The sequence below is a fragment of the Phascolarctos cinereus genome, unplaced genomic scaffold (genome assembly GCF_003287225.1).
Source record: "Phascolarctos cinereus isolate Bilbo 61053 unplaced genomic scaffold, phaCin_HiC Scaffold_9;HRSCAF=440, whole genome shotgun sequence".
NCBI lineage: Eukaryota > Metazoa > Chordata > Mammalia > Diprotodontia > Phascolarctidae > Phascolarctos > Phascolarctos cinereus.
This window is the reverse complement of record NW_027556402.1, coordinates 149,074,250-149,090,479: the sequence shown is the minus strand read 5'-3', so window position 1 is coordinate 149,090,479 and position 16,230 is coordinate 149,074,250. Positions and strand designations below refer to the sequence as shown.

Below are 16,230 nucleotides of genomic sequence, written 5' to 3'. Positions count from 1 at the left end.
AACTTACCGTTAAGACTCAATAAAGCAAACTTTGAAAAACAACCTTACCCTTCAAAAGAAAGTCTTAATAAATTGTGCCTTTTTGTGACTGCATCTTTGGGAAAACATCATAAGGCATGACAATTATCATGAGCCCAAAGAACAGACAAGTGGACAAAAAAGAAAACAATCTTCTCACTCCCTGCTTAAAACCTTCCATGGCTCCCCATTACCTACTCAAAAAATAATACAAATTTCCTAGCCTCCTATTCAAGGGCCTTCACATTTTGGCACCAATAAAATTTTTCTCACTTTAAAAAAAAATACTATTCTCTTTGCATTTATGAAGTCCCTGTTTGATGTAAGGTTGAAGAGCAGGGGCTGACTTTCATCAGTAGGAAGTCTCCTCATCTGGGAGTTTCCTATACCAGTTTAACAACAAGTACTGTCGCTCTTCCTCCCACTATGTGCAATGTGCTATGTGTGCTCTGCAATGGGGGTGATTAAAAACAGCAGACAATGCACAGTACCTTATCTCACAACACTCTTCAAACCTCACATACTGATAAGTGCTGTCTATTGAGTAGACTGAGGCCTGTTTTTAATACAATGAATGAAATAGCTATGATGGTTGGGGACTTAAGTTTCAACATAATTGTAGCAATTCTATAGTACGATGTCTCCACTAAAGTGCCCCTCTGAGGACTCTGAGGCAGGGAGGTAGCCCAGGGCTCTGAAAGATCACAGAAGAGCACCAGCAGCGCAAGTCCTCCTGAACTGGAAGGGCTCCAAGCATGGAGCTGGGGACAGCCTGTCATGGTCTGAGAAGCCTCCTAGCTAGGTGCCTGCAGACTCATAACCAAGAGGTCAGCCACAGCAATGTGTGCAAACATCTACCAATATAGGCGAAGGAACTGTGATTCGCATCAGAGGTGTGAATAATTACACTGAGGAAATAATGGATTTTTTTCAAGAACTGAAGTATGATGTCATTCTGTGCTGGGCAGATTCCAATTATTAGTATATCTGAAGAAAAGGAGAATTTTTTTTAAAAGAATTCAGAGAAATGCTCATGGAAAATGGCTTAAAAAAAAGAAAATGGCATGACTATTTTATCGATTACTCCCTGACAATGAAATTCAAAGTTAGTAGACTAAGTTAGGATTTTATAATATGCATATATTCTAACAGCTAATGATCTATGCTAAAGTCTAGAACAGGGAATAATAATAATTCACATCTTTATATGTTACTTGGAAGTTTACAAATATTATCTCATTTAATCTTCACAACAGCAGTCCTATTATTGGTTGCTATTATTGTCCTCATTTTACAGAGAAGAAAACTGAGGCAAATAGAAGGAAGATGATTAGCACAGTGCCTGGCATACAGTAGGTGTCTAATAAATGTTTATTGATTGATTGATTTCCCAGTGTCACACAGCTAGTGAGTGTCTGAAGCCAGATTTGAATTCAGGTATTCCTAACTCTAGCAACTAGATGGCTCAGCAGAGTCAGGAAGACCTGAGTTTGAATTGGCCTCATACACTTACTGTGTGACCCTGGGCAAGTCATTTAACTTCTGTTTGCCTTAATCCACTGGAGAAGAAAATGGCACACCACTCCAGTATCTTTGTCAGGAAAACTCCATGGCCAGGATTGACACGCTATGGTACATGGGGTTAACAAAAAGTCAGATACAACTGAACAACAATTCCTTACTCCAGGTCCGGTACTCTGTCCACTGTGCCACCCAATAACCTAATTATTTCATTTGATCCTCACAAAAACCCTATGAGGTAGTACTATCATGGTCTTCCCTTTGCAGATGAAGAAATTGAGAATCAGAAAAGTTCAGTGATTTGCCCAGGGTCACAGAGCTAGTAAGTGAGGCAGAATTTAAACACAGATCTTTTTTGTGTAAATGTTTTATAAATTCATTCTCTCTCTCTCTCTCTCTCTCTGTCTCTCTCTCTCTCTCTCTCTCTCTCTCTCTCTCTCTCTCTCTCTCCCCTCTCTCTCCCCTCTCTCTCCCTCTCTCTCTCAAATCACTTTCCAATTGAGAATTTCTACTTCCCAATGTCTCCGAAGAACTTATAACAAAGAAGTACAGTTCAGCTAAACAAATCAATACGTTGGACGTGTCAGAAAATCCATGCCTCCTTCTGCACCTACATTTTCCATTAACCTCTCAGACAAGAATCAGAAAATGTTCTTCATCATCTGTTTTCTAAAGCCTTAGCTGATCACTGCACTGATCAGACTTCTGAGGTCTTTCAGTGCTATTTTCCTGAACGTTATTGTGACCAATCATGTTAATTCTGACTACTCTAGCCATGATGCCACATAGCCTCTCACACATTCATATGGCACTTGACAGTTACATTAAAGACTACTAAGTCTCTCCCACCAACCAAAGTTCTACATGTATGCCTCATGGCAAAATGAACTTAGACTAGAATCAGGGATTCTTAACATGGACTCTGTGAACTTGGTTTTCAAAAATATTTTGACAACTGTATTTCACTGTAATTGGTTTCCTTTGTAATGCTATATATTTATTTTATGCATTTAATAGCATCATTTTGAGAAGGGGTTCATAGGGTTGTCAAAGGAGTACATAACACAAAAATGTCAAGAATCTCTAGACTAGATCTCTAAGGCCCCTTTAAGCTCTAAAATGGTATGAGTTTATGAAAACAAGTAAATAATAAGGACTCTGATTTATGGATCTGCTTAATTCCTCCATGCTACAGAAATGTCTTGGTTTCGCTTTACCTAAAAAAATACACTTTCCACTGGGAATTAAACTTTGTCCAATTTACCGTTAATTGAAATGTTCCACATTCCATTTTTAAATGTACTTTGCCTAAGGTTTTCTTTATCCTATTCATTATTTCAGTCGTGAAAAAGAATTGTAAAATTTGCAAAGCCTTAGGTTCCATTTTTATGGTAAATTTTAATGTTAGGGAAAATGGTAAATTAAGATGAGGATTTTTTAAAGAACTCTTTTTTTTAAATCTCTTTGACAGCAAAAGTGATCACCACTAAAAGCCCATATTAAAAAAAAAACCCAACAACCCTGAAAATCACATTTCTAATTCAACTCTGGGAAAGATCTCTGATAAGGAATTCTTTTGATTGCTAAAATTGTTCAAGGTGTTCCTTCCTTAAAAACAAAAGCCTCAAATAATTCTTCTACTTACAACTACTGAACTTTATTCAGATGCTATGAATAGATTACAAATTGTATCCTAAGAGAGCACTTACTCATATATTTCTAAGTTGGTTAGCTTATATTCTGTCACATAGTTGCTAGGGATTAATCCTTCTTTCCTAAAACAAAAACAACAAAAGGTAATGTTTGTGTGAATGTGCATTTCAATTATTGACAAAATTATTATAACTATTAACAAAATAATCACATAATTTAGAATTAGAAGAGACCTTAGAGATTATTTAGTCCAATTCTTTCCCTTTACAGATAAGAAAACTGAGATCCTGAGAGATAAAATATCTTGTCTCAGGTACCTGAGCTGGGATTTGAACTCAGACTCTTTAATTCCAAATCAGTACACTTCCACTCCTTCCATGCTACCTCTTGTATTTATATAGCATTAGGCAATTATGCTCTTCACCTTGTTATGGGTATGGAGGTGACCCAAGTTCTTAAAAGCAATAATAATCATCATCATCCATATATGTATATGTATATATATGCATACGTACATGCATATATATCATTTAAGATTTGCAGCACCTAGGTGGCACAGTGAATGGAGTGACAGACTCGAAGTCAGGAAGACCTGAGTTCAAATTTTGCCTCAGATGCTTTACTAGCTTTGTGACCCTGAGCAAAGCACTTAACCTCTGTTTGCCTCAGTTTCCTCATCTGTAAAATGGGGATAATAATAGCACCTATCTCCCAGGGTTGCTGTAAGAATAAAATGAGATAATAATTGTAAAGCACTTTGTAAAACTTAGGTACATAAATGTTGTTGTTGTTGCAAAGCAATGTTATTTAATGTCATTTAATTCTCACAACGATTCTATGTGATGGGTAAGATTTTGCCCGATTTTACAGATAAGAAAACAGTTAAGTGACTTTTCCAGAGTCATACTGTTATTAAGTGTCTGAGGTAGGATTCAAATTCAGGTCTTCCTGACTCAAAGTATCCACTGAGCCAACTAGCCACTCTCAGTTCTTCTAGGATCTATACCAAGCTGGTATGGAAATTGTAACAAATTTGGAGTCAGAAAGCGTGGAATGGAATTCTTTCTCTGTTACTTAATATCCGTGTGACTTTGGGCACTTTTGAGCCCATCTGTAAAAGGACAGGAATCAACTAGATGATCTCCAAGTTCCCTTCCAGGTTGAAATTCTATTAAAAAACCAATACCACTCAATTAACAAGCATTTAATGCCCTAGATGCCTATAATATAAGGATCCTGTAATATTAAGGCTGAAGACCCAAGGAAAAATTTCACTTACTTAACAGTTTTGGATAGGCCTGTGGGCGTTTCTGCATCTTTCTGATAGTGTTACTGTGCAACCTAGCCTGCCTACAAGAAATTTGACAAGTAAAGCTCCTGGGGCTATTCTGCATGAGGAGCGAGAGCTTGGAAGGCCTACTTCTCATCAGAGCTGCACTCATTCGCCTTCTTCAGACACGGGACGCTCTTCAAGATGTTTCAGGCTAGATGCCTTGAAATCTTCTCTCAAGTACATCGACAAGCAGGACATGGCGTGACTTCATTGGCCAAACACATCCTCATCCAGAAGTTTCAGATGAGGGAGATGATAAGTATAGGTATTCTACAAATTTCTCAGAAGGTGGTTCATCTAGTTTGGGGACAAAAGATAGACTGGGAAAGGCCATCTGTTTTTAGGTGCTGTGTAAAACTAATTAGTCTTCATAGACTGGGAGGCTTCCCTGACAACCAGAGGGAAGAAACGCATGAGAGACTGAATCAATAAATAGGGTCTTCTGTCTGTATCGTCGTTTTTTTTACAGGACAAAAGAAGAAATAGGCTTGAAACAAGCTGCTTTTCTTACCCTGTTTGGTCTCTGGCCTTCCACCAATGAGGATTGTATTTCTCCAGTATCAGGTACTCTTCTGCTCTTTTTAATGCTAAATTACAGGATTCCCTGGGAAGGAAGTCATAGAGAGCCATAACTCGAATCTTCTCCCCGTGATCTTCCCCTTGTGGGAGGGGTGGCAGTGGTTTCCTTTGGGATGGCTGAACACAGACCCTGTTAGACTGTAGAGATAAAATCAAAGGAATGATATTTGTGTATATTTCATCATTCGATCTCTGATTTTGTCAAAGTAGGAAACTTCTGTTGTAGGGACTCCTTCCACCAACCATAGATGCAATATCCACACCCCACCCCACCCTAATGATTTAGTAGGGAACTTGGAGATATATAGAAGTGAAATGCCAAGAATCATACAGAGAGAGCATCAACGGGTAAGATTTGACCTCAGGTCTTCCTGACTCCAAGCCCAGCATTCTAGGCCTTACACCAGGCTGCCATGTTATAACTTTAGTGATAGTTGATCCTTTTTTTATAAGTTTGGCCTCTGAGGTCTCCGTGCCTCTCTAGAGCTATGGTCCTGTAATCCAGACGAACATGAGCAGAAATCACATAAGAGACATGGCTAAAATTTTCGATAGAAGGAGTTTCCTTATCCAGCAGATCTCTACCAGTGCCATCACATGTCCAGCAACTCTCCCTGTCCCTATCCCCTTCCATACCACATATTATTTGTACATGGTGACTGTTGGTGAAAAGATCATGAATTCTCTGCCAATATCACACAATATCACATTGCTCTGATTTATGGGGATTTTCTCTGTATTCATCTCCTGGAAAATGAAAACCAGCTATCAACTTTCATCTCTCCTATACTTGTATTTGGGCTCACCACATTTCTGGGGCACATTTTTTTCCTCACCATTGAAACAAAATTTAATATTGATCAAAAATTAATCAAAATCTTAGTAAATATGATGTTATCCCTGTTCCCTTCAAAATCCCAATTTTCTAATTCTAAATTCTGAGTAAAAGCATAGTGGATTATCTCAAACAACTTTCTCTTTTATTCTAGGGGAGAAATTTCAAAAGCAAACCCTTTCACTGATATTCTCCCCAAAGCAAATAGTTACCTACTCACTCTGTTCTTATGAGCAGACACATAGGACAGCTGCTTTGGGTGCCAAGTGTATTCTTCGCTTGAATCTCCATCATTTTCCAGGTTCATCTGTGTCCTCACTTGCCTGGTATTGATGCATAAAAACATCTCAAGTGAATATCCAATCAAGGATATTTATATCGAAATACTAAATATATACAAGATTAGTAGAAAACCAGAAACCATTTCCAACAAATTTTATATGTGGATACTACAAAAAAGAAATGGTCTTTTAAAAAAGGGGAGAGAGAAATAGGGCTAGCAGATTATCTTGTATTATTTGGGTGATCAGAAAATATTAACTAATGAATGATAACAGTTTGTGAATCTGATAAAGTTTGTGAGAAGCTGCATTTTAAAGTTGATTTACCTCTTCTGAACCGAACAGCAGCAGCAGAAAATTGACTGGATGGTATTATCTGAAAGACAGAGCATTTTCAGCTGTTTAAAAAAAAAAACCACAACCCAACAAGCAGATATTTGATGGATAAAACTTATTTCAATAGAGAGAGAACTCCTTAGGGAAATGACAATAATTATGTCTAAGAAGTATGTCTTTGAATGATATGTATACAACAAATGACAAGGCTTATACACTTTGTCATTTGTGGTAAATAGGGCAGACAACTGCCCTAAGACACTAAAGTCTAAGCTGGGAAAATTAGGTTGTACTACACCCTGGTTAATGTGGTTTCCCTTCTCAAGAACCCCACCCCCTCAGTTTGGTTTACGTATTTCCTTTAACTTGCTAATAGTGAATCCCCATTGCCTTCTGTTTTATCTAACTAACCAGTTCTAATATTAGAACAGAAGCAATATGGCAGCATCTGGGGCCCTAGAATTGGAGTTAGGAAGACTTGGATTCAAATCCCTTTACTAGTTTACTCAGAAAGAATGAGACTTCCTTATTCCAGGCCCTGCACTCTATTCACTGCCCCAGTTGAAAGCTTTGACCTAACATTTACTAGCTGTGTGACCCAGGGCAAGTCACTTAACCTTGGTCTGCCTCAGTTCCTCACTTGTAAAATGAGGATAATAATAGCGTCTACCTTCCAGGGTTGTTTGTGGGGAGCAAATGAGATAATAATTGCAATGCATTTAGCACAATATCTGGCACATAGGAAGCATTATATAAATATTAGCTAGCTATTATTATTATACTAATTTTGGACCAACATCTATGAATATCATTTGAGTAAAGATTTGTCAAGAAATATTTAAAGGACTCAGATAACTTGCAAAGGTTTTAAATTCCAAAGCAAGGACCATTCTCCCATGAAATCAAATTATGGGGACTCACAAAAAGGTCTTAAATAGTAAAGTCTCTTCAGCTGGTGTGGACATTGAAGAGAAACTGAGGCAGGAACAACAATTCAATACATATTTAGGAACTGTTACTATGTGGGGGCATTGTGCTAGGATCTTAGGTGTATAAAGATAAAAGTGAAATAGTCCTTGCCCTTAAGACAATTACAAATCTAGGATGGAGAAGAAGAAAGATAAATAGCCAACTAAGTAATAATAATGACAGTATTTATACAAAACTTAAAGATTTGCCATGCACTTTACATATGTCATTGAATCCTCACAATGACCCTGTAAGATGGTGTGGTTGTTCAGTGGTTCAATTGTGTCCCACTCTTCATGACCCCATGGGCCATAGCACACCAAGCCCTTCTGTGCTCTGCTGCATCCCAAAGTCTGTCCAGGTTCACGTTTGTTGTTTCCACGACACTCATCCATTTGCGCTCAATCTTTCCCAACATGAGGGTCTTTTCCAACGAGTCCTGTCTTCTCATTATGTGGCCAGAGTATTTAAACTTCAGCTTTGGTATTTGACCACCCGGTGAATAGTCTGAATTGATTTCTTTAAGTATTGACTGATTTGATGTCCTTGCTGTCCAACGGACTCTCAAAAGTCTTCTCCAGCAGCACAATTTGAAAGCGTTGATTCTTTGGTGTTTGGCTTTCCTTATGGTCCAGCCCTCAGAGCCACACATTGCTTCTGGGAAAAACATAACTTTGATTATACAGACCTTTGTCAGCAAGGTGACATGTCTGATTTTTAGTATGCTATCCAGATTTACTATAGCTTTCATTCCAAGGAGCAAGCATCTTTTAATTTTGTGGCTTCAGGCACCGTCTGCAGTGATTTTTGAGCCTGAGAATATAAAATCTAACGCTGCTTCCAATTTTTTCCCCTCTATTTGCCAGGAAATCATGGGACCAGTTGCCAAGATCTTAGTTTTTTTTTTTTAATGTTAAGCTTCAAGTCAGCTTTTACACTTTTCCTTTTTCACCCTCATCAAGAGGCTTCTTCTTTATTATCTACCATCAGAGCAGTATAATCTGCAAATCTGAGATTGTTGATGTTTCTTTCTCCTGGCAACCTTAATTCTGGCTTTTGATTTATCCACCCTGGCATTTCCTATGGTGTACTCTGCATATAAATTAAATTAAAAAGGCGATAATATACAGCCTTATTACACTCCTTTTCTGTTCTTAAACCAATCAGTTATCCCATATTCAGTTCTAACTGTTGCTTCTTGGCCCATACAATGGTTCCTTGGGAAACGAGTAAGATGATGTGGTACTCCTGTCTTTTTGAGAACTTGACATATTTTGTTGTGATTCCATGCAGTCAAAGGCTGTATGGTAGATGCTATTATTATCCCTATCTTATGCATAGGAAACTGAGGCTAAAAGAGACTAGGTGACTTTTGCAGGGTCACACAGCTAAAGCAGGATTGGAACTCAGGTCTTCTTTGCTCCAAGGAAATAAATTAAAAGTATATACATTTCAAGAGGTAGAGAATGTTAACTTGGGGAGGTGGAGAGAAGAAAATGACAAATTAATAAGTCATGGGAGGTGTGGTACCTGGGTTGGCTCTTCAAAGAAGACAGGAATTTCAAGAGGCAGAGGGGAGTGGGGAGTGCATTCTAGACATAAGGAATGGCAAGAGATCATATATTGTCTGTTGAGAATAGCTAGCAGGGTAGTTTGACTTGAATAGAGAGTACATGAAGGCATGTAATACAAAATGAATGGGAAACAGATTGGGAAGGAACTATTTTTAATTTTTGTTGTTGTTGTTCAAGGTAAGGAAGTAGCCATTCCTGTCCCAACCATCAATTAACCAATAAACATTTATTAAGTGCCTCCTATGCACCAGATCAGCAACTGTTCTGAAAGCTGTTGTTTTACAGAGTTGCCTGAAGCTTTGAGCAATGAAATAACTTGCCCAGTCACATGACCAATATGTATAAGACGTAGGTCTTCCTTGCTCTAAGACCCACAGTTACACCAACTTGCCTCTTTGTTGTTGTTATTCTTCAGTCTTTTTCAGTCGTGTTCAACTCTCCATGACCCCATTTGGGGTCTTCTTGACAAAGATACTGGAGTGGTTTCCCATTTCCTTCTCCAGCTCATTTTACAGATGAGGAAACTGAGGCAAACAGGATTGAGTGACTCGCCCAGGATCACCCAGCTAGGAAGTGAACTCAGGAAGCTGAGTCTTCCTAACTCCCGGCCTGGCACTCTATCCACTGCCCCACTTAGCCGGGCCCAAGTTGCCCCTTATAATGTTTTAATACCCTCAAACATCCAGATTTCAAGAGTCAGGACATAATTTGAAAGTTGCATAGGGATTGGAGCAGAGACATGGGGAAAGTTCAGAAAGATAATTTGCCTAGGCTTACAAAATAATTATACAGAGATGGGTGTGGGACATGTACTTGGGGCTGGAGAGGGAAGAGTCTTAAAGGCTATATTTCATTGCTGACCACAATCAGAGTCTTGGCAAAGGATTTTAGGATGGGTAAGTGACAGAAAGGAGATGTGGTTAGGAGATGGTAGTAGAGTAAGAGACAAAGATGGCTGGTGGGAATAGGCCGTCTTTAAACTCTCATAAGAAAAGAAGGGTTCAGAAGAGAGCGCTAGAATGTAACATCCTTGAGAGAAGGGCCAATCTCACTTTTATGTTCCTATTCCCTGAGCTTAACAGCTAGCAGGCCTTTAATAAAATACCTATTGGCCAACTGACTCTCAGTGGTAATGGAAACTTCAGAAGACATCTCTAAGAGACTGCAGGTAAAGAAGGGGTTAGTTAGAGGCAAGAAAGAAGGCGGAAGAAGTGGCTGGAGATCAGAAGTCTTGTAGACCAAAGAGGAAGAATTCACCCTTGTTCTGAGCAATTAGCACGAAGGTCCATCCTGTGAGAAATTTCCCTCAGATGTGTGAAGAGGTATCAGCAGTATATTATACTAGTGTGATTTTGTGCAAAAACAGACCATGGCCCTTATGTGAACAGACACACACACACACACACACACACACACACACACACACACACACACACACACACACACACACCCCACTTGAAGATGGAAGACACAGTATAGACATGGCATGGAAAATATGACAGGACATCCCAGTCAGACTTTCCAGTTAGGGGAGATCACCTGGGTGGTGTTTTCTGCCTATAACTAGCCAGCCCTTCACAATGTGCTGTTTTTTTTCTTGGGATTGAAAGTTAGAATTCTTGCCCTCCTCCTATGTCCACTACCCACTTTCCTTATCACCCTAAACATGCTATCTTTCCTCCTTTGGTGCTGACATTTTTCTCCAGGCTATTGGTGGTATCTGGACTGGCTTGGCTTTCCAAAAAAAAGGTGCAGCCTCTCCCTCCCCTCAGAAAAGCATTCAAATCCCTATTTAATCTCAGAGATGTCAGCTACAGAGGCCATGTCTCACTGTGGAAATGATAACCTATCTCCCCAAATCCTCTCCTCTTGCCAGGTGAAAAGTCATTTGGGGTTCTCCAATTTTTTTCTAGGCAATCTGCAAATGAATATTTGTCCAGCACAAACCATAGTGTGTAATGTCCATAGTGTTAATAACACTTCCTCCTTATTCTTGCCTCTGAGGATCTTCGACTTCCTTCTAAAGCCATTTCAAGGGTTGCCTCTTACCTACTCTTATCCACTTCTTACTCTACCTATGAGGCCTTTGGTGATTCCCCTGAGGTGTTCATACCCCTCCCCATCAAATTACCTTGTCTGTATTTTGTATTTACTTCAATGTGCATATGTAGTTTACCCCAGAAGAAGGTAAGTTCCGTCTCTGATTCCCAGCAGCTAGCACAGAACTAGCACCTAACAAGTGTTCAAAAACGCGTGCTGAAATCAACAATGGTGGATAGTCGGTTGGGGCTCTCTCTCTCTCTCAGAAGGGAATTCAGGGAGAGCCAGGGGGCTTCATAATTCACATACAGTGAATCTAGAACAGTAAATGTGACAAATCAATTAATCAGTCAGCAATTACTTCTGTATTCTTCCTCTATAAAATGAAAGTGTTGACACAATGATGCCCAACAGTTGTATAGGGCTTTAAAGTTTCACATACATTCTCTTATTTAGACCTTACTCACTTTACTTCTCAGGGCCCCCAGGTATTTTTGTTGGGGTAGGGGTTTCAAGGGGGAGTGCAGGAACTAAAGATATTGTTGCCAAAAACAAAAACATGTCGATGGAAGCATTTTTTAAAAATGTACAGAACGGAACAGAAGAAAATTCGATGGGAAATATAGAATACAAAACAGCTTTGAAGGTAACATTTGAATTTATCATATACTTTTTAGAAAAAAACAAGCTGTACACAGTACAGGGTGTTATGATTCCTCTTTTGATTCCACTTTTTATATGGAAATGTTCTCTCCCTTTTGATGTTCATTAAATTTAGAATAAAAATAAAATTTTAAAAAAATTTTAAAGAAGACTTTGGTTCAATCCTATCTCTGATATATACAAGTTCTTCTTCTGACCCTGGGTGAGTCATTTAACTTCTTAGGGCCCTGAGCAACTCTCAAACTATGTTTCAGAAAAGGTATCCAGGTGTGACCTGACACATTGGAGGCAATTTCCTCACTAGCAGTTCCCTCAGTATGAAATCACAAACCTGGCTTTAAAAAAAAAATTTACAAATTAGAAAATTGAGTCTCAGATAGGTTAGAAGTGGATTTCCCAAGGTCACATGGCAAGTAACTGATGGATCTGAGCCCACATTCATTCCATTTAAGACAGCGCATGGTGTTGGTGGAGTTGTGAACTGATACAACCATTCTGGAAAGCAATTTGGAACTATCCCCAAAGGGCTATAAAACTGTGCATAACCCTTTGATCCAGCAATATCACCACTAGGTCTGTATCCCAAAGACATCCAAAAAAAGGGAAAAGGATCAAAATGCAAAAATATTTATAGCAGCTTTTTTTGTGGTGGCTAAGAATTGGAAATCAAAGGGATGCCCATCAATTGGGGAATGGACAAACAAGCTGTGGTATATGATTGTAAAGGAATATTATTGTGCCATAAGAAATGAGAAGCAGGAGGATTTCAGAAAAACCTGGAAAGACTTACAGGAACTGACACACAGTAAAATGAACCAAATCAGGAGAACATTGTACATAGTGACAGCTACACTGTTCAATGAAGAACTGTGAATGACTTAGCTATTCTCAACAATACCGTCATCCAAGACAATCCCAAAGGACTGATGATGAAGCATACTATCCATTTCCAGGGAAAGAACTGATACTAATTGAATACAAATTGAAGCATGGTATTTGTCAGGGGTTTTTTTCTTTTTTTTCTTTTATTCGAGTCTTTTTATACAAAATGACTAACATGGAAATGTTTTACATAATAAAAAACAAACAAAAAAAGACAGTGCACAGTTCTAACATTACCTTATATTGTTTAATCTTTCCCATAAGCATGTCTTATCTCCCCCACTAGACCACAGGTTCTTCTAGCACAGTGTCTGACATATAGTAGGTGCTTAATAAATGCTGGTTGATTGACTGATTAAGAGGTAGTATACCTTATATACTTGTCCTCAATAGCAGTGAACACAGAGCCTTGTGTAATGCAGGCACTCAAGAAGTGTGTTGAATAAACCTTTCCATAAATGTCTTTATTCTCTTTTGGGATAGCCAGTTGTACAGACTAACATCAGTTTTGTACTGGCCACAGAAAGTAAGGTTGCCCTTTAACCAGGCAGAGTAGCACAATCCAAGAATCTTATACTTCCAGACAAAAGCATTTCTGGTAAACCATCTCAAAGGTGATTTAAAAGTTCATGTATTCCTTTAAACTCCCTTTTCAAAGAAAAAAATCTATTATCTGAAATAAGAAGGCCAGACTTAGGGCAATAAGAGAAATTAGTTTTCTAAACATATATTTGTCCAGAAGGTAAATAACAAAGTAAAAGTATAAAAATGTCTGGAGTAGAGAGTAGCTAGGTGGCGCAGTGGATACAGCACCGGCCCTGAATTCAGGAGGATCTGAGTTCAAATCCTGCCTCAGACACACAACACTTAACTAGCTGTGTGACCCTGGGCAAGTCACTTAACCCCATTGCCTAGCACCCCCCCCCAAAATGTCTGGAGTATATGGTAAAGAAGAGAGATGTGATTGTTCCTATCAAAAACAAAACAAAACAAAACAAAAAAACAACAAACCAGTACAATGGAAAAATGCAGGGACCTGAGTATGACTTTGAGGGCCTCAGTTTCCCCATCTGCAAAACAAAGAAGCTGAACTAGATTATCTCTAAGGACCCTTTCAGGTATAAATCTATAAACTTCCTCTTAAGGCACTTACCCTCTAATGGTGGAGAAATAAAAACGCAGTTAAGAGAAATAGGACAGTTGGCTCTCACATGTTGTATTACACAAGACAAGTCTATTTCAAGTCCTGACAGACATCAAACTGAGGGCCAGGCCCTAAGCAAAATGAAGAAGGCGGCAATTTTTCCTTTGGCATACTACACCTTCTCTATCCTGACCCTCTTTGTCTCAGTCAAACCCCTTTCTCTATTGTCCCACAATCTCTCCCTTTTCTATACTATTGAAAAGCTCCAAAGAGAAACTCTACCACTCTATCACAATAAATCTTGAATACTTGATAGAAAGGTCGAAAGTGTTCTCCTAGCCAGGGGTCTATGCATTTTAATAGACTTAAGGACAGAGGAATTCAGTTGTATCAGGTGGATCTTCACCGTCACTCCTGAAGTCACCCCAATGCACAGCTATAAATCATACCCTGTGACCTGTACATAGATCCTGAATATAATTAAATAGAAAAAGTTATAAGCTCCTTTGCTCTCCTACGTTTTCCATACGTACTGTAGGGGCAGGACCTTTGAAATCTAAACACTTAATTGCTGAGCAGTGGATAGACTCCACTTGGAGTCAGGAAAACCTGACTTCAAATCCAATCTCAAATACCTACTAGCTATGTGACCCTGGGCAAGTCATTTAACCTCTGTTTGCCTCAATTATCTCCTCTGTAAAATGGGGATAACAATAGTACCTACTTCACAGGGTTGATGGATAAAATGAGATAATTGTAAAGTGCTTAGCACAGTGCCTGGCACATAGTAAGTGCTATATAAATGTGGTTATTATTATTATTATTATTAATTACATCATCTAACCTGTGAGAATGAAAAGCAAATGCTGTTGAACTAATACAGTTTAGGCTGAGGCTTTGTTTCCTGAGAAGGGATGCTGTCTCCAAGGAGGGAACCAGGAACAGAGGAGTCCTAAGGGTAGGGAAAGGCTAAGATGGTGCCCATTTCTCTAGGCCCTCCTCAGTCAGCACTGCACAAGGCAGCAACATTTTATCTGAAGTTAATTACTGGGACTTATGACACATCCATTTAAAAAATGTCTTATTGTTGCTTTTTGGTTTTTATATTAGTGTTATTTACCAATAATACTCTTCCTCTCCCCCAAGAACCCTCTTTTATGACAGAGAAAAACAGTTAAAGTAAACCAACATGGTATGGCTTTGAATGACACCATAAGCAACAATGTGTACCTATAGTCCACCACCCCTTACCAGGAGGAGGAAAGTATGTCTTATCGCCAGTTCTCTGGCTAACCAAGGCTAGACACTAGGTATGATCTGGGTTCTGATATCATTATAGTCACTATGAAGATTTTTCTCCTGGTTCTGCTTTCTTTGATCCATATCAATTCAGTCTTCTGAATGTTTTTGAATTCTCCATATTTGTGATTTCTTACTAAACAGTAGTACTGTATCTCATTACGTTCCTTTACTACAATGAGTACCCATTTTGTTTCTAGTTCTTTGCTGCCACAGAGGGCAGGGACTTTTTAAAAACACAAGTCTCCCAAATTCACTGAGACACACATCATTCCCTAAATTATCTGCCATTTTAAATTTCCAATGCCATTTTCATCATATCTTCCATTAGCAGGAATAATAAAGAGCTTGCTTCTATACATAGGATATTAAGGGAGAAAATTTATCAAATGCATCTGACAGTTAACACTCACAGAAGGCTCATTTATTCCTGTTAAAAAAAAAAGCCTGGACTTTGGCTGAAGCTTTACAGCCTCCCTAAGGAAAATGAAAATCCAGTAGGGAGAGATGTGACTATCGGCATGGTATTTATCAGTCCATCTCCCTTGTCTTGCCACAAGATGGGAGCCTGATCAGCCTCTGCCTGCACTGAATCCCTGCTGCCCTGCTCCTTATCCACCAACAAACATGTTCCACTGTGCACTTTGTCTTGGTAAATCAGGGAAAGGGCAATACATACTGCCATAATCTAACTGAGCCTCAGAGATTTGTACATCATGTCTGGGGCTGGCCAGGTGAAAGGTGAGAAGGCCTATCTCATTTTGCTTAACATTTATTTTCTTCCCCCCTGAAGGCCTCCCGAGCTTTGTAAAGAGCGTTTCCATCCCTTTCTCATCTCTAGAAGGCGAATCCCAGCAGGTTCCCATTAACATTCCTTCTACCTCCCAAGGCTGCTGCTTTCTGCCTTTGTCACCACTAGAGGGAACCGGAGGACAGCAGGATTTGAAAGCAGCGATTCCAGATGTGACTGTTTTCCCACCAATACTTGCGTTTGTGGGAGATGGTATTCTCCCCAACGCAGTAGTATAGTCTGAAACCTCCCCACTACTGGGAGCAGGGTTGGCCATCTGCACTCAGTTTCCCATATCCTAATGGTTACACTA

At 39.1% G+C, this 16,230-nt stretch overlaps 1 protein-coding gene across 2 annotated transcripts in view; it reads right to left on the bottom strand.

Moving 5' to 3' along the window:
- Window positions 1–16,230, bottom strand: part of TXK (TXK tyrosine kinase) — a 56,152-nt gene that overhangs the window by 32,854 nt on the left and 7,068 nt on the right. The window contains exons 2-5 of one of the 2 annotated variants that reach the window (XM_078148176.1): window positions 6,548–6,596; window positions 6,160–6,262; window positions 5,037–5,242; window positions 3,249–3,314 (exon numbers count right to left, since the gene is read on the bottom strand). In XM_078148176.1, coding sequence (XP_078004302.1) covers window positions 3,249–3,314; window positions 5,037–5,242; window positions 6,160–6,262; window positions 6,548–6,596 — 424 coding nt within the window. Of the gene's footprint in view, window positions 1–3,248; window positions 3,315–5,036; window positions 5,243–6,159; window positions 6,263–6,547; window positions 6,613–16,230 lie in introns of those variants that run through there. The other variant, XM_020990513.2, reaches the window with a different exon arrangement.